The sequence below is a fragment of the Dermacentor albipictus genome, chromosome 4 (assembly GCF_038994185.2).
Source record: "Dermacentor albipictus isolate Rhodes 1998 colony chromosome 4, USDA_Dalb.pri_finalv2, whole genome shotgun sequence".
Lineage (NCBI taxonomy): Eukaryota > Metazoa > Arthropoda > Arachnida > Ixodida > Ixodidae > Dermacentor > Dermacentor albipictus.
The window spans coordinates 22,346,798-22,368,655 of record NC_091824.1 but is presented as its reverse complement, the minus strand read 5'-3'; the positions used below and the strand labels follow the sequence as shown (position 1 = coordinate 22,368,655).

The 21,858-nt window shown below is 46.9% G+C and overlaps 1 protein-coding gene across 5 annotated transcripts in view; it reads left to right on the top strand.

Moving 5' to 3' along the window:
- The window catches only part of LOC139059038 (RING finger protein 151-like), a 37,341-nt gene extending 18,647 nt beyond the window's left edge, over window positions 1–18,694 (top strand). For 3 of the 5 annotated variants that reach the window (XM_070536853.1, XM_070536854.1, XM_070536855.1), the window contains 4 exons: window positions 9,615–9,992; window positions 13,544–13,603; window positions 14,362–14,574; window positions 17,870–18,694. In XM_070536853.1, the coding sequence (XP_070392954.1) occupies window positions 9,615–9,992; window positions 13,544–13,603; window positions 14,362–14,574; window positions 17,870–18,598 (1,380 nt within the window). In that variant the 3' untranslated portion in view covers window positions 18,599–18,694. Of the gene's footprint in view, window positions 1–9,614; window positions 9,993–13,509; window positions 13,604–14,361; window positions 14,575–17,869 lie in introns of those variants that run through there. The other 2 variants (XM_070536856.1, XM_070536857.1) reach the window with 2 other exon arrangements.
- The last annotated feature ends 3,164 nt before the right edge of the window (window positions 18,695–21,858 follow it).

Sequence of the window (21,858 nt, the reverse complement as noted above, 5' to 3'; positions counted from 1 at the left end):
TTGCCAATCTACGAGACCCGTCAGGTCACCTCGCTCGTTGGAGCCTCCGCCCCCAGGAATACGCCATAACTGTTGTCTACAGATGCGGCCATAAGCATAGCGACGCTGACTGCTTTTCACGTTCTCCTATTCCCTTGACATTCTCCGACTTGGAGCTATATTTGCCGTTTCTTGCTGTCGTCCACGTGGTGCGCATGGCTGACTATCAACGTCATCCGATATCTCGAGGGAGCTGACGTTGTTTCCCCACGCCCACTTTCACAAGGATTGACGTTGTACTGCTTGTGAAACGATGTCATGTACAAGAAAAATTTCGAGAACAGCCTGGAAATGTTCCTTCTCGTCGTTCTTATGGCACTACGCAAGGAAGTTTCACGGGCGTGCCACGACAATCCCTGTGCCGGCCACTTAGCCTTCGCGAGGCATACGGCAAATATACTACTGGCCACACCTATTTTCGTCGGTTCAGCGCTATGTGCGAACGTGCCGTGACTGTCCACCCGTCAAGCCTGCCGGCCTCCTTCAGCCTTTGGATCCGCCTCCGGCGCCGTTCCAGCATGCGGGAATGGACCTTCTCGGGCCGTTCCCGACGTCATCCTTGCAAAATAAGTGGATAATCATGGCAACTGACTATTTAACTCGCTATGCGGAGACGAAAGCTCTGGCGCGGGGAACTGCTGCTGAAGTGGCCAGCTTCGTCCACAACATCGTGCTTGGCCACGGTGCACCCGCTGTACTCATTACTGACCACGTTGCAGCGTTTACAGCGGAATTACTGCAACAAGTCGTCACACTGACGCACACCGATCACCGATAGACCACAGCCTATCATTCCCAAGCTAACGGCTTAACAGAGCGCCTAAACAGAACATTAGCCGACATGCTCTCCATGTACATTGATGTGGAACACAAAACATGGGATGAAATTTTGCCATACGTGACGTTTGCTTACAATACCACTGTGCAGGAGACCACCGAATTCACACCGTTGGAGCTTGTTTACGGACGTCCCGTTACAATCCCCTTAAACGCCATGCTCCCGGTAGACCACGGAACCACAAGGAATGACATCACTGAAGATTTCGTCGAGAAAGCCGAGGAAGCTCGCCAGCATGCTCGGAATCGCATCCGTACCCAGCAGAATACTAACGCCTACCGTTACAACAGGACCCGACGGAATGTCCAGTACTTACCAGGTGACCACGTGTGGGTGTGGACACCCATCCGACGCCGTGGGTTCTCAGAGAAATTGTTGCGCCGCTATTTCGGCCCCTATGAAGTTGTACACCGTCTCAGTGATGTGAACTACGAGGTGGTGCCTCAAAGCTCTGATCCTGGTTCGAACCGACGCCGTCCCCGTGCTCAAGTCGTCCACGTAGTACGGATGTAGCCGTACTACGCACGCGAGGGATAAGCAACCCTCACAAACTGCTTCAGCATTGTGTACATTCCTGTTTGTTCTTTTTTTCTCGTTTCATGTTGGCACTCTTGCCCATAGTGCGCGCCCCCTGCCCTTGAAGCGACCGGCCTATCGCTTTTGAGAGGGGAGCAATGATACGAAATAAGTTTGCACGTGATGACACAGGACTGTTAAGGCGAGAACGACGAAGCTCGTGGTTGCGCGCGCGCTCTCCGAGGACCAGCCATCGCTAAAGGCAGTCGTTTTTTTGCCAATCTGTCGGTGGTAAACTGTTTTAGTTGTAATAGCTGGGTGACAATATCTCTATTTCTTGTGCAAGTAATGTCCGCTTTTCCGAACCATGGGGCTCAAAGAATAGAATTATGTTTTCTAACACAGGTGATTTTTGACATTCAATAAAACTTAGAAAATGATCACCCCGCATATGGTCAAATAAGGAGAAGGAAGATGGAAGCGGTAGAAAAGGAAACTTGGCCCCGAACAGGAGACGCACCCACAATATTCTCTGGATACGCCTTTGAATTCTGAGTGTACGAACCTCCATCCTGAAGTGCTAGCCAACGTCACTCGCCCCCTACGACTACTAATCCAGAACATATCCTTTCAAATGCAGGATTTAGGCAGTATACGTACATGCGGCACGGGAACGAATAAGGTACTACTCTTTTGAGCAGAAAATTTATTCAGCACAGTGCACAGCGGCATCCCCATTTTTTGGGACTAAGTCTTTTTCTTTCTCATAATGCTAGCAGGACAGACTTTCTTCTATGCTTTGAGCCACTGTTTTTACGAGGGAAAAAGTGGGACATGTCTGACTACACACTACTACTACCTCCTCTCGTTTGTAATTATTTGCGATCACTGGTAATTGCAGAAATTAGTTTCTTATATACTGTTTCATTTTCGTGCTCAATATTATAACTTTTAATGGACTTTGCGCAGCCGCGGTTTAACACCATGCAACTTGTACAGATGCAGTAACTATCTTTCATAATTGCTGAAGAGGATGGGAGTAGGGATGCTCTGATTAAGTGAATGAAACAATTTATGTTGGGCCACAGTGTAGTACCTTCACATTTATATCAATCAACCAAGTTATTTTTGCCTCGACAGAAGGGGTCAGGGCTTAAAGCTGTAGCTCCTTGGCTAAGATCTCGGCACCTTTGCGTGGATTTACTATGGCGTGCAGGAAACAAGGCAACAAGGCTACAAAACAACTAAACATGGGTAAAATTATGTTGACCTATATTATTTCACACAGCAATGCTTCAAACGTACGTTATGAGTAACGTACACAGTGCATGAATATTGGAGCGAAATATAAAGCACAGGTTTGCTCAAGTGGGCACATATAGAGTATGTCTTAAGGAATCACTCCACAGAAAAATATTGTCAGCGAATGAGTACCAAACAATATTTTCCCAAACAAACTATACGATGACTTTGCAATGAAGTCGACAAAAAACGGTGACTTGACGACTCTTAATGACAAGGGCAAATGAAAATGGTAGAGTCCCGTGAGATTCTCATCCTCTGCCGTGACAATTACGTTAATGCTAACCCCTGTAACATTTTTTCCGACTGAAATTTCTCCAGGTAGGCTCAGAAAGCTTTAGTAATCATGGCGAAGCTTTTCGGAAGAAAGTCTTTATTCAATGCATGTTTTTTTTTTTACCTGAGAGAGCGAGAACCTACTCTCTAGACTTTAGCACGGGAGCACACAGGCACCCATGACAGCTTCTGCAATGCTTTTGCGCAAAGGTTGACACGCAATGGGCTGTTCCAGAAATGTGCGCACCATTAGTGCTGACCGCCTGTGGTTAAGCACAAACCATTCTGGGAGAAGGGACCACCAGGCCGTGCGCGGATTGCACGTGGCAGGCAAGGCAAGCAGGTGACTTCTCAGCCGCTACGGCAGCCAGCTCCGCGACTTTCTATGCTGCCCTGCGGCCGCTCCTGACAGCGCATGCACATTTCTGGGAACGTTCACTGCCACGCCCTAGAGAGCATTATGGCGACGGCCAGGGAGTTCTCGTTGAATATGTCTCTACATTCCTCCTGATGAGCGCAGTAATTCACTTCTATAAACACACTTGCTGTAGACATCCATTCTAAGGTGCAGATTCAGCTTTCCAGGACTTCAGCGCTTAGTTCGTGTGAGTTCCACCGTGACCTTATACTTCGCTGGGACTTCCTCTGCACTCATCATGCCGTCATCAACTATGCCCGTCTCCGGGGTATTCGAGTTCAGAATGTTTTGCGACTATGTTTTTGTCGACTCGCTGCCTCAGCCTGCCAAAGTGTTCCCGCAGATCCCGTGATTCCTTCTTTTTTCACGCGTTCTGGTGCCGCTTTCCTGTGACTTCTCTTCTGACCTAACCGTTGTTTTTCCTCCTTCTGAAACTACTCCCAAACGTAACTGTTTTGTAGTTCCTTTCGCCGTACAATACGTTCTCATGTCCCTCCAACTTGCGACGCGGCGAGTGGCTTGGCAGGGTTGATGAACTTGATCCCTTCTGAGCATACGACTTTCCTGACCGCCCCACGTATTTTCAAGTATCTTCAAATATTTCAAGTATTTTCAAGTATTTCAAGTATCCACGTATTTTCTGCAACGCGCCTGCCAATTTTGAACGCATGTTCATCATCCTTCGCTGCCTGTAGTGGCGCACATGTCTCTGCTACCGGGGCGATGTTGTGATATTTCTACATGACTATGGGACCCATCTACAACGCCTCGAAACTGTCCTCACTTTATTCAACTCCGCTGGTCCACCGCTAAAGTTAAAGAAGTGTTGTTCGGTTGAACGAAAGCTGCTTATTCTGGGTCATGTCGTTTCCCCGGAAGGCACCCTTGCGGATCCCACGAAACTTCGTGCTATTGCCCAGTTTCGGAAACCGACGACAATGAAATACCTTCGCTGCTTCTTCGGCCTTTGCTCACATTTTTGACGTTTTATCAGCAACTTCCCTTCAGTTATAATTCCTGTGACTGACCTATCCCGCAGCAGCCGCGACCTTTCAGCGTCTTCACCAGCTAGCCACGATGCATTCACCAAACTTCGACGTCTTGTTACGCCACCTCAAATACCGCAAAAGTTCGACCCCTCGCCTCAACTAAAGTTCACACAGTCGCTAGATGTGTTAGCCTTGGGGCTTTGCTTGCCCCCCATAAACGTGGTTTTGACGACTATGTCGTTGCCTATGCTATCCTGGCGCTTACCGAACCCGAAGCGAGCTATTCCATTAAGGAAAAAGTGTGCCTAGCCATCATTTGGGTCGAAGAGAAGTCCCGCCCATGCCATTACGGCCGCCCATTCGACGCAGTTGTGGATCACCATGCTGTATGTTGGCTCTCCTCTTTCAAAGGTTTGGTGAGCTCGCTTGCTGGGCACTATGGCTTCAGGAGTACGACATTCGCATCATTTACCGCTTTGGATGCGAACATTATGATGCAGATTCTCTGTCACGCTCGCCTTTCCCGTCTGGTACTGTGTCTGTGTCCCTCCATGACACGACCTCACTCGCTGTCTCCAACATGTCACTGGAACAACCGGAAGAGCGCGGTATTGCTACCCTTATGTACTTGTTGCATGAAGCAACGTCACCTGCTGTCACTCGATAAATGCATCGTCAAGCGCACCACTTTACTCTTCGTGACGGTTTGCTCTACCAACGCAACTATCTCTCCGATGGACGTGAAGGGCTCATTGCTTTTCCACGCCACTTGCGCTAAGACATAGGCGCCGCCTTCCACGCTGACTCACAGTGCGCACATGCGGGAGGGTTGAAGACTTAAACCCGCCTGCTACTACGGTATCGTCCACCTCTACGTCACTTCCCGCGTCGTTTGCCAGCGTCAGAAGAATGCCACTTGTCTTTTGTCTGCTCCGTTAGAGTAGTTTCCTTCTCCAGCCCACCCTTCGACCCTCGTCAGCATTGTTTTACATGGGCGCTTTGCCATTTTTTTCTGCTGGTGACCGATCCAAAATCCCGGGGAAAACGGGAGTAACTGCGCCGTTAGTCCTAAAAAGGGCGCTTTCGTCCCTCAAAGGACTAACTGCATGAATGTGCGTGCCGTGTGCAAATTTCGGAGAGTAAGTGTTTAGTCCCTGCTCGAAAAGAGAGCAATGGGAGGACGAACGGCAACAGTTACTCCCCAGGCACTTCACTGTTTTCGTCCGTCTCATGGAGCGATGCGGCGAAAACGGTATTTTCCATAAATTGTTAATGGTTCGAAGTTCGTGCATTGTCTATTGAACTACATGCAAAGCAGCACCTTGCCTCTTCGTGAGAAAATTACGTGAAACTTAAAACTGGAATGTGAAGAGGCATGCCCTTCGTGGGCACCCTATAAGTGAGCGATACACATTAAACGCGCAAGTCATTGATAGACGGCTAGATTTTCTTGGTCAATAGTACCTAAGTTCCTTCCGTTCCAAGGAGGTTGCGAACTGAAGCGATGTGTAGCTCAAACGGCACACGCTAAGCGACAGAGAAATTGCCCTTCTCTGTCGTCTTCGGTGACCCGTTTGAGCTCGCTACACGTATATATGGCGTAGTGCCTCAGTTTAAATCACCTTAAGAATACTCGGGCTGATTTCTTTTCGCAGTCGCTTATGGTTGCAAGTACACTCAACGTTAGACTCTCACTGCATAGCTTGTACAAAATACGGAGTCACTTCTATATTGCCGCACTTGCGTTTCCTTGCTTAACCTTGTCTAAATATGCCGTCTTGTCAACCAAGCGGCGTGGTGAAGTGGCTAGAGCAGCTGACTTGTGAGTGAGACGACGTGAGTTCGAATCCTGATTTCGGGCACGTTTTTTTTTTAGCTCATTAACTTTTTTTATTAGGGCATAAATGCCTAATTTAATTAATTCCACCTTTGCAGAGCATCGGAACGAATTACCGTTACTCCCTTGAGGACCATCGGGCAGGGGCAACTGTTAGCCCCCCAAGGAGTAAGCGCATGAGGAGTAACAGTTCATCCCGTGTCAGTTCGTCCCCAAAAGGACTAATGGTTGTGGCAAATCAGTTAGTCCCCAAAAGGACTAACCTCCCTACCCCTTTTAGTCCTTTTTTTCTTAGAGTATATCAATGAGCCCACGTGCTACGCAGAGACTTCACCATTTATATGTGCAAGGGCCAGTGGCATTGCTTCTTTGATTTCACACCATGTCATTTTACGGCACGGCGCACCACGTAACCGCTTAGCGATCGAGGACGTGTGTTGCGGTCGCACGTCGTCGAAACAATTCTTCATGATAGCAACGTCATTCTCCTGACCACCATGGGAGACAATTCTCAAACGAATGGTATGAGAGAATGACTTAACCGAACCTTGGTCGATGTGCTGGTTATGTACGTCCTTTCCGATTCCTCACACTGGGACAGTGTGCTGCCCTTTGTGTCTTACGCCCATAATACTGCTACGCAGATCACGAATAGATTCTCTCCTTAGTATGTGCTATGTGGAAACGAGCCCTCCTGCACGCTACACACCATACTCCAATATCATCCTGATGTAAGGGAGTCTACAACATTTTTCCACGCTGCTGAATTTAATACGCTGAAGAGTGTCTTCAGATGACCCCATCTCTCACCATATCTGATCAGCAGCGCCGAAAACGCCATCGAGACGTCTCGAAGCCTTCATCGTCATATACCCCTGACTCACGTGTGTGGCTCTGAATTCCTTCAGCTAGGCCCGGTCAGTTGACAAAACTTCTTCGAAGTACCACGGTCCGCACCGTGTGGTCAAGCAAACTTCGTCCGCCAACTACGTCGACCAGCCGCTTGAGTCATCTGATCTACGACGACGAGGGCGTGAGATTGTGCATATAGACCGGCTAAAGTCTTACTATGACTCTGCAGTCGAGTTCTGCCCATAAGTCGTCGGGATGGCCATTTTACGAAAGGGAAGTAACTGTATTGAACAAGAGCAGTACTACGCGCAGAAGCAGAATCTGGTCACGCAGAAAGCAGACGTAAATTCGACAGTGCAAGCTTCTCACAGGTTCTGCCAGTGCGAAGCTATAGTGCAATGTGCAAAGTACTAATGTGCTTACACCAAACGCAATCTCCATTATATTGCAAATAACTTTCCTCACTTTCCTTGGCTTCAATATTTCTTGCCTTCTTATGGTTCTGATTAAACAAAATGGGACTCCGTAGTTCGCAATCTTCTCGTCCTCTAGAAGGTTGAGTTATAAGAAATAATCAAACGTGAGAAGTTCACTGCATATGTTTCCAAAAAATGAAACCGAAGCTGCAGCGATGACTTGGGGTGCTGCGCTCTAGCGAAAAAAAGAATAGAAGCAATTAGATTTTCAGCCACGCTGCGACAAAAAAAGAAAAAGCGGTAACAGAATTTCGTGATTCTAACTCCAGCACTTGAGATTGTGCGCGAGTCGACAGCATGGTCAATTAGACCACTCGGCGGCGACGCACATCGATGGCGGCGTGATACGATGGGTATCATCAAGACAGTATCATCGAAGGCCCAAATGCGTTGTCGAATGCGTCATTTTGGAACGCGTTCTTCTTCACGCGAAGACATGATGATTGGCTCAAATTAGATACATGTATATAATACTTGTACTATCGGCCAATTTGGAAGTTTCCATCTAGTTTTTTTCAAATGGGCCGTTTTTGTCCTGAATAATGAGCCGTCATTTCAGTAGCTTCCACAAGTTCCCATCGTTTAATATGGGAAGAGAATTGGAAGCCCCGATGTTAACACTGCTGAATTGGTGAATCGCGGTACACCTCCTAGAACGTGCCTATCTGCGGACTTTGTGGAATTCGCGCCTGTACGTTTTTTTTAACGCCGAGAAATGAGCCCATCCCATTCAAAACGGGGGAGCTTCCTGCAGTGGCCGCTAGGAGAGCTGGTAATGCAGTGCCACTGGATAAGATAAGAGAAGCTTTTTACTTTCGAAGTGTGATAAGATTTCTTAGAACACGCACCTTTAAAGCGAGATACAACAAGAAAGAAGACGCATGTGCTTGCTGCGCTAAAGCTAGGGGAACGATAGAGCATGTTTTGTTAGAATGAGAAGATACCTACCCAGCGGTCGCTTTAGGCACCTCTGCCCCCCTCGACGCCCTTGGGTTCAGCAAGAGTAGGGGGAAAGCAAACATGTACGCAATAGAGATTAGTAAGAGGCGACCGGATGACTAGGGGTTGAAAAGTGGGGAAACGATAAACAACGAAGTTCCCAATAGAGGTTCAGAAAGTTGGGTGATAGGAATTCTTCTTAACTTTTCTTATTCTTTTTGAAGTTAGGTAGGGCATTACGCAATACAGTAACAATAGCTTGGTGACGCAACCCACAGCCCCGTTTCAAAGGGGACGCTAGTAGCATCCGTCCATACAACCATCCCCCCACCCTGAAAGGATGATGTGGCGGCGCGCCGGTTTGAAGAAGCGTAGGCCATACTAACATTTGTCAATACCTGCTTACAGGTACATAAACTACTATGTGTAGGTAATATCATAAGAAGCCAACAAACACTGGCACCAAGGACAACATAGGGAAAAATACTTGCGCTTAATAAATAAAATAAAGAAGCGATAAATTAACGGAAACGAAAGTGCATATTTGCCGAAGGTTGGGAACGATCCCACAACCTTCGCACTCCACGTGCGATGCTCTACGAATTGAGCTACCGCGGCACAGTTTACCCGTCCATGTTCTTGGGTATTCATGTTTCCTAGTAGAACCCTGGGAGTGTTAGCCAGCGCCACGCTTCACAGAACTTGGCGCGGATGTCGAACATCCTTTCTGCCATAGGCGTCACGAGAACATGATCTTTTTGGGTTAAGATAACCGGCGAATAAACCCAAAAATCCGAACCACCAATTGTTGATCTTTAGAAAGTTAATTGCCGTAACTTTGCGCATTACGCACGTAAGTGCAGGAATTACTCTCTATCTAGATGCTTCAAATCCGTATCCTCCAAATATAAACATAACGTTACCGTGATTTAAATTCTTCTAACTTTAACGTTTGGTGCAGCAAAATGAAAAAAAAACGCCCTGTACGTTTAAAACGGAATAAATTACACGCTTGGCAACTGACGCTTCCAACAGGAACTTATCCAATCGCCACAGTGAATCGGTACAAAGTTGACAAAGACGTTTCCAGTTTCTCTTACGAGAGCAAACGCAACCGCTGTGATTTCTGCAGGTGGCTATGGAATCACTGAACTGTCACATGGATACTTGCCAGTTCCGCCGAGTGCAGTGCGCGGACTGTGCTGCCCCGATGGCGGCATCTGAGTTGTTCAGGCACCAACGCGAGAGCTGCTCCAAGCGGATGGTGCGCTGCAGGCGCGACTGCGGCTTGAGCCTGCGCGCCGACACGGAACGTGACCACGACTGCGTCCGCCAGATGCGTGACTACATCACCACGCTGGAAGGCACGCTGGACATGCTGCGCCAGCAGATGGAGTACACGCTGCAGCAGCTGTCGCACGTCAATCGCCAGATGCGGCAGATCACTGCCCGAATGGAGGCCTTCTCGGCGCGCGAGCCTGAAGAGCCCGAAGCTCCCGCTACACCAAGGGTACAAAAATATACTATTTAACTTATTAAGTTCCATTGTACGTTTGCCATTTTGGCTGGATTTACTCTGTTCATTAGCGTCACGCTTGTTCGAAAAATGACAAAGGAGGCAACGAATGAACTCACAGCTAACTGCCTATTAGCATCATTAGCTGTTTGTAAAACAGTGAATGCAAACATGGCTGGTAAAAATGGCAGGCCGTAATACAAAAAACGACGCTTGCAACAGTGTGATGGAATGTGATGGAAGCAATGTGATGGAAACCGTGACGCGCGATGCTTAATATGCGCGAAGTGTGAATGAGGATGACTTGGATGCTAGGGGTCAGGGTGTTTTCTCTTATCGTAGGGTGCATCGATGTAGCGCGCGGCCGTACAGGGTGGTGACACCTTTTGGCTTCTGCCACGCAACCGTTTTGCTTCGCGGTCGCCGTATTATGGCTGCGCTCGTTCTTTCCAGCTTTGCTAGAGCAGCATGGTTGGGTAATCTGCGAAGCTGCTTTGTTGTGCGCCAGGTGCTGGGCGATTGAACTGTGTTAAGTGGCAAAAACCAGCATGCTAGGGTGTTGTGTACCGCTGTGTGCCGGCTCCACAACGAAAGGCAAGCGCTGTTTTCGCTTTTCGCGGGATAAGGAACGGATAAAGGTAAGCACCTGTCCGCTTTTATGTACCAACATTGTGTGGTTAGAATCATGCCACGAAGCTTGCTGTTGTTTGTTTGATCATTCTTCAAGCGGCCGGCACGCCGCATTGAGAATGTCAAATAACTAGAATCAGTGCAAAAAAAGGCAGTGCGTTTTTTTTTGTAGGAGATATGACAACGAATCTACGCCGTCTCTCTTCCCCTACTTCGTCTCACTCCTCTTGCAGAGCATGGCAAAATTGAATGCCTAAAATTCCTTCACACGGTAATCTATTCTTCTCGTGCCTCTCCTCTTTAGATAAATACTCGACTTTTTTTCAAACCGAGTGTCACCATGCTCTAAATGTCTCAACCTTTTATTGCCCGCTCTGGTTCCTTTACACATTTTTTTCCTTCAACAATTGAAGTCTAGAATTCATTACCGGCCAACATCCGTTCACTACCACTCAAGCATTTCACGCAAGCTTGTTTATAAATGCTGTAGGTTTGTTGTTCATCCCACTCCGGCAATAACCTCATTGAGACTGCAGTATGTATAGATTAATTAGCTAGCTGATTCATTAATTATTAATTAATGAATTTTTTGTAATGCGGTATGCGACCAAATTTATCTAGATTGATCCGGGTCTCGGTGTTCCTTACCGGCTTTAAATTTAGCTCGACCGAGAGCGGCAGGCATCCTGTACGACGCTGCGAATTTGTGCTCAACGTTCACTGGTTGTTGATTTGTAGCAAGAGACAAAATTGAGGCCTACTGCATGTTATGCGCCTTATAAACACTGATGCCCGACAGCACCAAAAGGCGTTCCTTTACAAAGCAGGCAGTCTAGTCAAGTAATTCTTCGGTTTGAGCATCCCAGTTCGCCAACGTGGACCTAGCTCCCCAGTAGCGATTGCTTTTGAAATCTATACATGCAAGCATACTGACGCGTGTATCATGTGCAGACTACAACCACGATGGGAGCACTAACGAACTCCGCCTAGTGGGTCAGAGTGAGATTGGATGATGACGAAGAAGACGTGTCTCTGCTCTGTTTGTTTTTAAACAGATTGTCCTGTTGTTCGTGAAGAACGTCTCCCTGTGTTTTGTCCACGTTGTGCCGCGACAATAGGCTATTTTATTTCCATGTGCAAGAAGCGCTTAGGATTGCGAGTAAATGTGCAAGGCCTTTATCCACCTGAATTCGCTGGCGCAATTAAGCGCATGCTAAACAAGAATATCGGCTGGCGCTCCGTTGCCCGCCGTATCTGCGCTCGCCCCAATATGGCGGTCACGAAGGCAGTGTCTCCACTCTCTATGGTGGCGCGCTACAGCGAGACACCCTACCTTATCGGAGTGATCAAAGCCCGAGGGTCGTTGTGAAGCACCTGAAACTTTGTATTGCCACGGTATACTAGGCCGTACACCCAGTCTGAAGGGTTTCTTTTTTGGACAGCGTATTGGATCAATATAGTACTCACATACGGGGCAGAAACCCGGTTCCTGGTCCTGGTCCGGGAACCTGGTCCGGGGCAGAAACCTGGAAAATGGTTCTACTTAAATTTAGGACGACGCAACGAGCTATGGAAAGATTGATAGGTGTAACGTTAGGGGATGAGAAAGGGAGCAGATTGGGTGAGGGAACAAACGCGATTTAATGACACCTTAGTTGAAATCAAGAAAACGAAATGGGCATGGGCAGGACATGTAATGAGGAGGGAAGATAGCCGATGGTCATTAAGGGCTACGGACTGAATTCCAAGGGAAGGGAAGCGTAGCAGGGGGCGGCAGAAAGTTAGCTAGGCGGATGAGATACAGAAGTTTGCAGGGACAACATGGCCACAATTAGTACATGACCGGGGCAGTTGGAGAAGGATGGGAGAGGCCTTTGCCTTGCAGTGGGCGTAACCAGGCTGATGCTGATGATTACATCAATGAGCAGGTGTTGTGGAGTGAATTACAACATTACGTTGAGGCACCCCATAAAGCGAGGTGCGCATGCAGATGCGACAACTCTGCTTCAAAAAGCCCAAACACATTCTTATTGCTCTTAAAGGCGATGCTCGACAGTTAGATTGCAAAATCTAAAAAATAGCTATATATAAATCTTATCGGAAAGCTACGAACGTTACCTCAATGCATCCTGTATCTACCAAGAAAGAGCGAAGCCGCACATTCTGAATGGATTAAAATTTGCATTCCTCAGTAAATTTCTATGGAATGTCATGAAAATCGCCTGTCACCTGATGCTGTTGCGAACTTATTTGCATTTATTACCTAGACTATAATCAAGGAAAATCTGCTCATCAAGAATGATTCAGGCCTGGTAAAAGAAGGTTAGAAATACCACCTAGGTTCAATTCACCTGGCCCGATAAGTAATGCTGCAGTAGACTACAACTTGAATGATAAAGTGGGAGCGAAGATAGGTTGTTGTGGCACCGTGGTGACACACTTGAAAAACATCAGAGAGTGAGTACGGCTGTTTGGGGGAACCGAGGGGGAGGAGGAGGGTAGCCGGCAGTCCGAAGCCCTTGTGATAACGCTTGCGATGTCCATTGCCCTGTGGAGAACTTGCGGCTGGCCTCGAGGGTACCGTTCCGCAACACCATTGCTCCAAAGGGTGTGGAATAAAATGGGGTACGGGCTGGAAAAATGAGTACCGTGTACTCCGTTATATCGTGATACGCCTTCTAAGGGCTACCGCAGACCGGGCCGAAGTCTGGGTAGCATGTGAGGTATAAAAGACTACGAAGTGTAGGCTATGGGAATTGTTGGTCTATAGGCGGTCGGGAGCTCTAACCCGCGTTCGTGCAAAGCATTCAGGGGAATGTATGAAAGTGGAAGGTTGTATCGTGATTGTGTAATGCCTCTAGTTGTGACATTATGTCGACAGAGTGACAGCCTCGACTTCATGGGTCACCATGCAGCATGGGAGTCTGCCGGAGGCTATCACCACTGTCGCAGGAGCCCGTTCAATACCAAGCAGTGTAGGTGTTCATAGATAAACGCGTTCTTATGTTTTTCAATGTTTTAATGGATTAAATAGAACCGCAGTTTTATCGAACGAATCTTTATTGCTTTGTGTATTTAGAGTGGCCACAGATTTTCGCATTATTGTTGAAATTGATGTTTAACTTGTTTATATTTTCATATAAAGTAATTCATGGTCATTGCAGTATAGCTGCACACAACATGATTTATTTTAGGAAGAGTTTATGATCGCAAGTGAAACGCAATAACTTATTGAAAGTAGCGCGATGTTCTGCAGGTTATGCAGAATATCACAGGAATTCTTCGCACTTTGTGCATTATTTTGGACCAGCTCACAGCAGCTCAAAAGAAAAAAATTAATTGTTCAACAATATCTCTTCCAAGCTGCAGCAACGGTTACGTGTTAGACCTTTTATTTCTCGCAACGTTGAGCTTCATTCTACACTTGCCTGAATTCCGCGCGTGGAAAATCGGCAACGTACAAGCCCTGTTATCGGTACCATAAGTGGTATCCTTCGGCTCTTTGAGAACCGTCTCACAGGTAAAATTTTGAAAGCACACTTCGAATAGTATGCGCTTGGCACAGGAGGCAGTATACTGATGAGAAGAACAAGTCCTCAAAACAAACTTCAGTCAACCTTCCAGTGAGAGAAAAAAAACTCTTGCGCACTTTCATTCAGCAGCATATATGCGGCTGCTTCAATCCATGTCGTCAAAAATACTACAACTGCTGGGCATGGCTCTTGCTTCGCAGACACCTGTATTGGGCCCGTTGCGCTGTAGTCAACAACAGGGAAAGCACCTGCCTGGGCGAAGCTTGTTCGAAAGCAGAACGGGCACCAGCGCCAGTGGGCCATCGTCCATCCAACACGCCGCTCGCTTCTCCGTGTCTCCTTCACACAGGCACCGGTGGGAATTTCCAACCGGTCCTGCTTTCTGTCCTATGCAGCAACAGCAAAACAAAGTGGCAAGTACTCATTATATTGATTATAACCTATATCAAGAGTAGTGACACACCCAAACCATTGTACATATAACTTTAATATTGATTGTACGAATTACTATATCAGCAATCGAGGAAGTCGATACTGGTGTGAACAATACTGCTGCATTACTGGGCTTAGAGCATGACATATTCAGGGCGCCCTAGTATAACAGGAGAAAATGTTTAGGCTCAAATAATTTTGCTTATCGTTGCAGGTGCCACTGGTACTGTATAAATCTCAATAGAACTCCTCAGCCACTTGAACTATCTCATCCATATTAGTAATGATATTGCCGGCTTTGTCTCTTAACGCATACACCTGATTCTTGCCTATTCCTAGTTGCTTCTTCACTGCTTTTATGCGTCCTCCGTTCTGTAGAGCATGTTTAATTCTATCCAAATTTAATTTCTTATGTGAGCTGTCTTACGCTTGTTCATTAACTTCGAAAGTTCTGCCAGTTCTATTCTAGCTTTACGGTTAGAGGCTTTCATACATTGACGTTTCTTGATCAGATCTTTCGTCTTCTGCGATAGCTTACTGGTATCCTGTCTAACGGAGTTACCACCGACTTCTATTTCACACTCCTTAATGATGCCCACAAGATTGTCGTTCAGTGCTTCCACACTAAGATCCTCTTCCTGAGTTAAAGCTATATACCTGTTCTGTAGCTTGATTTGGAATTCCTCTACTTTGCCTCTTACCGCTAACTCATTGATTGGCTTCTTATGTACCAGTTTCTTCCGTTCCCTCCTCAGGTCTAGGCTAATTCGAATTCTTACCATCCTATGCTCACTGCAGCGCACCTTGCCGAGCACGTCCGCATTTTCTATGATGCCTGGGTTAGCGCAGAGTATAAAGTCTATTTCATTTCTAGTCGCGCCATTCGGGCTCCTCCACGTCCACGTTCGGCTATCCCGCTTGCGCAAGAAGGTATTCATCATCCGCATATTATTCTGTTCTGCAAACTCTACTAATAACTCTCCCCTACTATTCCTATTGCCTATGCCATATTCCCCGACTGCCTTGTCTCCAGCCTGCTTCTTGCCTACCTTGGCATTGAAGTCGCCCACCAGTATGGTGTATTTTGTTTTCACTCTACCCATCGCCGAGTCCACGTCTTCACAGAAGCGTTCGACTTCCTGGTCATCATGACTGGATGTAGGGGCGTAGACCTGTACGACCTTCAATTGGTACGTTTTATTAAGTTTCACGACAAGACCTGCCACCCTCTCGTTAATGCTGTAGAATTCCTGTATGTTAGCAGATATATTCTTATTAATCAGGAATCCGACTCCTAGTTCTCGTCTCTCCACTAAGCCCCGGTAGCACAGGACGTGCTCGCTTTTCAGCACTATATATGCTTCTTTTGTCCTCCTAACTTCACTGAGCCCTATTATATCCTAATTACTGCCCTCTAATTCCTCCCATAGCACTGCTAGGCTCGCATCACTAGATAACGTTCTAGCCTTAAACGTTGCCAGGTTCAGATTCCAATCATAGTACCTTGCTGGTGAAGCAGCGCACAAACACTGACACAGTGAAGACAAGCAGGAATAGACGACACTCGCTGCCTAGTTGGTGAGTGATCATAGTACCTTGCTGGTGAAGCAGCGCACAAACACGGACACAGTGAAGACAAGCAGGAATAGACGACACTCGCTGCTAGCCCAACTTTCCACGTTACTGAACTCAGATTCCAATGGCGGCCTGTCCTGGCGCTATGAAGAATGTTTGAAAATGGGAATTGACTCATTTTAAACAAAATGCAACAAGAACACGGACTGAAGTTAAGACCAACAACGACACAGTGCTCTGAGGACAGAAGATAACTTATTTTGGCGCAGGTGCCAGAGTTTAAATATAAAGTGACCACTGTTATGAACAAATAATGTAATGATGTATAGAGAACGCGACTTTCCAATACAATAAAATATACGGAGTACGTGTAGGCATCTCATATAGTCCATGAGACAACATAAGGCAGTAAAGACATGAAGGAGAAACCACTTAGAAACAACTGACATTTCTTTTCCTGTCAGGGCAATTGATCTTCCTTTCATGGGTTTCAAGCGTGTGGGTAATCGATGTATTGGTATAGCCTCATGCTGCGTTGATTACCATGTTTATGTTCATACGTGCCCAGCGTGATTTCTTTTAGTTTTGACCATCTGATGTACAAGTTACGACATAAACGCTGGCGCGCTCACTAAAATAAACTTTCGTCAGTTGTGAAAGTCTAGCATCCTTGTCGTTCCTTGCTTCTGTCACCGTTCCTTCTGAGCATCGTGTATAGTCAAGCCGTTTACATGAACAGAGAAGAAGTGGGTCTAAATGGCTCGTCGGGTTGTAATAGGCTATTTGAGTTCATTTAAACGCCTGGAGCCGTGCTGGGTAATCATCAAATGGGCGCTCAGCCGGCCTAGATGCAAGGCGCAGGTTGATCCAGCCTCACTGATGGCAGCACAGATGTAGACGCGGACGCATAGGATAAGCCACATGCAAGGCTTGCGTGGTATCACTGAGACATCGGCGTTCTTACAGGCCGTCATTGGAAATGGTACCGGGATAATCGAAAGACGAAGTCTGTCGTAGCGCAACCTAATCCATGTAATGGAAGGAACCACGAAATAAAGCTGCCGCAGGTGGGTGTGTCAATCAGCAAGTCTCGTTCGAAAGCATTGATATCTCATCTCTACGCTGCATTCTACTGTCGTTGATGCACCTGTGAGGCGAGTTCATCTAAACACGGTCACACCGCGCTCTATCAGCCAGATATCTCTTCCAGGTACACTCTTAGAAAAGTTTTCACCTTTAGTGGTTTATCTCGTCTTCAAACGATATTCGTCATTCATCTTGCGCTCCTTTCCGTCCTGCAACGCTTAACGGTGCGATCAAGAACGGTATGTGCATTATCGATAGGACATAGGATTCTTGAGCGGAAAATAGTGAGCGTAGTAAATGCAAGCAACAGGGCAAGACACGCCACGCAAATTGCATACTTTATTGCGTGTGTACAATGAGTATGCTGCGTTAACTGTGTACATCTCGTGCTTGAGGCAGCAAAAGAAAAAATTGCAGGCTTTGTCCCCATTGCGTATAAAACAGGTCGATCTACTTCTTTTGATACCAGAGTAGATTCCAAGCATCACTGTTTCGAAGTGCTAATATGTATACTTTCATGAGGAGTACATGTGAGTACATTGAGATGAGGATGCATGCAAAGAAAACTAGTTTATTGCATTAGCTCACCCGACATTATCTTACTTATATTTGCAGACACGACAGAGCACGCCGCCATTCGAGTTGTTTACAAATCATGACCTCACGGCCAACGTCATTCACGGCTCTGACAGGTGCTGCGGCCAGTCGCGATTCGGAATTTACATGCCACCGGAAACCGGTCACCTCAACGAAGCAGCATTCACTCCGTTCGCAGAGCCTCTCTCAAACGCAAACTCATCTGACCGTTGTTCAGGCCAACAGCCTCCTGTGTTCACATTCAGTGGGGAAAATACATCTGAGCCACCGTTGACACCGAACATGTCTTCCGCTACTTTTTGCATGGCGCCCCTGGAATCAGCCATGTCTGTACGGCTTCGCGAGCTCACTGTCTCGGAGCTCCTAGCTGGTGCTGACCCGCCGACTGTTTCACTATCTGCGTCAGCGAACACGACCGCGCCAGGCGGGGCACAGACATCGAACTCCATAGTGGATCTAACCACCGAACTGGCATCGGAACTCCGTCTAAACAAAACCGCTTCCGGTTCCGGAGTCACTGATGGATGGCAGACAATTACCCCTGAAAGCTTCGCGATGCAGGCGGATGATTTAACTGCTAGCCTTCACACGATGCCACCCGCTCACGTGACCCAGGCAAACCCCGACGACACCGGCATGTTGTACGGCCAATTCAGCGGTGGTGATGGCTACTTCTCAAGCTTCATCCAACGAATGAGAGAAAACGATGGACAAGACGACGATAGCGACTCAACGTATGATGTGTGACGCACCCGTATGCGACTTTATTATGGTGCCTGCCAAACGGGCTGTCTGGGGCAATTTTTCCTTCTTTTCAAAATAAACTTCCTCTTCAACCAACCATACTGCAGCAGGAGCATGCTTTTCAATGTGTGATACATACAGAATGAAGACAACGTCAATTCCAACACATTACGCCACGACGAGGTTGTTCCGTTGAACATACAGAAAAGGTATGCATCACAATTAAAGCATTTTATACATAGAAAAAAATCTGTAAAGCAGTATAAAATCCACAAGACTAAGCAGCTTGACGGACCATCTTACCTGGCAGCCTAGAACACCGTTTACATGAGCTATATATATAAGGATCGCTCGTTTTCTAGAGTGTTCGTGATGGCAGACAGAAATCGAACAAATGAACAACCAGCATCCATACAGGCATGGGCAAGTAGACAATTACGGCACGTGGTAGTACGCTATACAAAAAAAACGCAATTCCTGCGGGAGAGAGGAGATGCATGGTTGGACGTTCGTTCCATTCGAAACGCAACGGACGTTGTGCTCGACCACCTGTAGTTATTTCTAAAAAGTCGCGATTGATCTCGCTATACTGACAAATATTTCTGTAACTTACGTTCCCAACCCCGAAAATTTTCTTCTTGTTGGCATTTTGTTTTAACGGATGCGCCGCAAACACCACTAGGGAAATATTAAAAAAGATATAATTCTTTACTGTATTCATCTTTCTTTGAGTATTAAAGAAACACTGATTCCTGGTATGACGGATGCTTAACAGCTTTGGTTTGGTTTGTGAATTGTTTACAATAGCAAAATAGAAATTCCACAAAGTATGAAATTGTTTAACATTTTTTCTTTCCTACAAAGGGAGCTTTATCATATTTTAGGTATAGGCAGAATGCGAACAAATGGGAACCAATCTTCCTTGGTATGATAACAAATAAATATAAACAAGAATTATCTTTAAAGTATAAAATTGTGAAGCCCTGATTCATCGCCTCAGATACCAGAGTGTGGAGGTCAAAGTAAAAATTCGATTTTAAATTCCGTTGTTCGAGAAATTTACCAATATTTCTGTGTGATAGTTTTCCATGACAGTTTTTCTTAGAGGCTAGCAAACGAGTTTTACATACGACACGCACCTACCTGGCGTCATAAAAACTGTTTACAGCGCAAACACATGCAACCACGAAGTTGCATGTGTTGCATGTCACCTCGCTCAAGAAAGCACGCCACCGGCGCTAGCGATTAAAATCCATGCTAGCCCTACGCTTCGGTTCAAACAAATGTCTCGAACGAAGCAAAACTTAAAGCTATCGTGCGATGGCCCAAGAGGTCCACGTTGGGCAGCCAGATTTGGGATTCTCACCCGTGCTCTTGGGACAAAGGAACGACAACACAGTAGTGGAACCAATCACAAGGGCATTTATTGCACATTTCACAGATAAATTGTCGCTAGCCGAGTTGTTATCCACAAAACATACCGATGGGCGCGCGACAAATCTAGCAGTCCGACTCACCGCAACCAGATAACGAGCGAATATGTTCGCCCCATGTTGGATCTCAACGCCTGGTCATTCGCGCGTGCGGTCACGCGAATGGTGGCTCATTCGAAAGCGGCCACGCGAGGCGGTCTCACAGAAGCATGGATGGGCGCACGCGCGGGACGTCCACGGCGCTCGCCGGCCCGCAGCCCAAGAGGAAGAGCCTTCCTGTTCCGCGCCCAAGTAACCCCGCCGTGAGGCAGCGCTAGCAGCGCAACACTCGTGCCATCTCTCGTACTGCGCTTCAACCACACCTACCTCCATGGGCCCCAGGCCATACGGCGAAGCCGGATTACAGGAGACGGGGGCTATGGGGGAAACAACATATCAGGGGACGCGTGAGAGTCGCGCATACCCACAGTAGAGATACTAGCAGTCATAGAGGCATTACGTAATCAAGGAGCACAGAACGCTTACTAAATACCTTGGAAAATATCTACAGAGGTTCTACAGCTACCATAATTCTATACAACAAAAGCACAAAGATGACTATGAAGAAAGGGGTCATAGGGGGAGACACAATCTCTCCAATGCTATGCAATGCGGGCTTGGAAGAAGTACTTTAGCTATTAAAATGGGAAGACTTTCGAGTAAGGATCGACGGCTAATATCGCAGCAACCTTCGCTTTGCCGATGACATTGTTGTATTCAGCAACAATACAGACCAGTTACAATAAATTATTCAGGACCTGAACTGAGAGACTGTAAGAGTAGTAGGGTTGAAGATTAATATGCAGAAGACAAAGATAATGATCAATAGACGGGCAAAGGGACTATAGTTCAGGATCGCCAGTCAGCCTCTGCAGTCTGTGAAGGAGTACGTTTACCTAGGTCAATTAATCACAGATAACCTTGATCATGAGAAGGAAATTCATGGAAGAATAAAAACGGCTTGGATCGCATACGGCAGACATTGTAAGCGCCTGACTGGAAGCTCGCCGTTATCATTGAAAAAGAAGTTACACAGTCAGTGAATTTTGCCAGTGCGGACATATGGGGCCAGAGACTTGGAGACTGATAAAGAAGCTTGAGGACAAGTTAAGGACCGCGCAAAGACCGATGGAATGAAGATTTCTAGGCATAACGTTGAGAGACAGAAAAAGAGCGATTTGGATCAGAGTGCAAACGTGTATAGACGATATTCTAACTGACATCAAGTGAAAAAAAAAATGGAGCAGGGCAAGCCATGTAATGCACCGGTTAGATAACCATCGGACCATCAGGGTTACAGAATGTGTACCAAGAGAACAAAAACGCATTCGAGGACGCCAGAAGTCTAGGTGGAGCGATGAAATTAGGAAATTCGCGGGCGCTGGTTGGAATCGGTTTGCGCAGGACAGGGGTAATTGGAGATCGCAGGCAGATGCCTTCGTTCTGCAGTGGACATAAAACAGGCTGTTGATGATGTTGATGATGATGACTTTCATGCTTACCCAAGGTCAATCTGGGACTTAGCCTGCCTCTACCGGAGGCTGCTGCGTACGCCGCGTCAGCGCCCTTATCTTGAAAGCGATCTGCAATGTGGACAAAGTGCGCGGTCGCACGGCCCTCACCTTCACAGCTAGCTGCGATGTGTAGAAAGTGCGCCGAGTGCTGGTAGTTTAGTGTGCGCTGTGCTTTCGACGCTTAGTTGGCGTTCTAGCGAAACGAAGCATGAAAGCAAATTCGCTTGCTGCTCCTGCCACGTCTGTACCCTTTCGTAATGCAAGCAGAACTATGCCA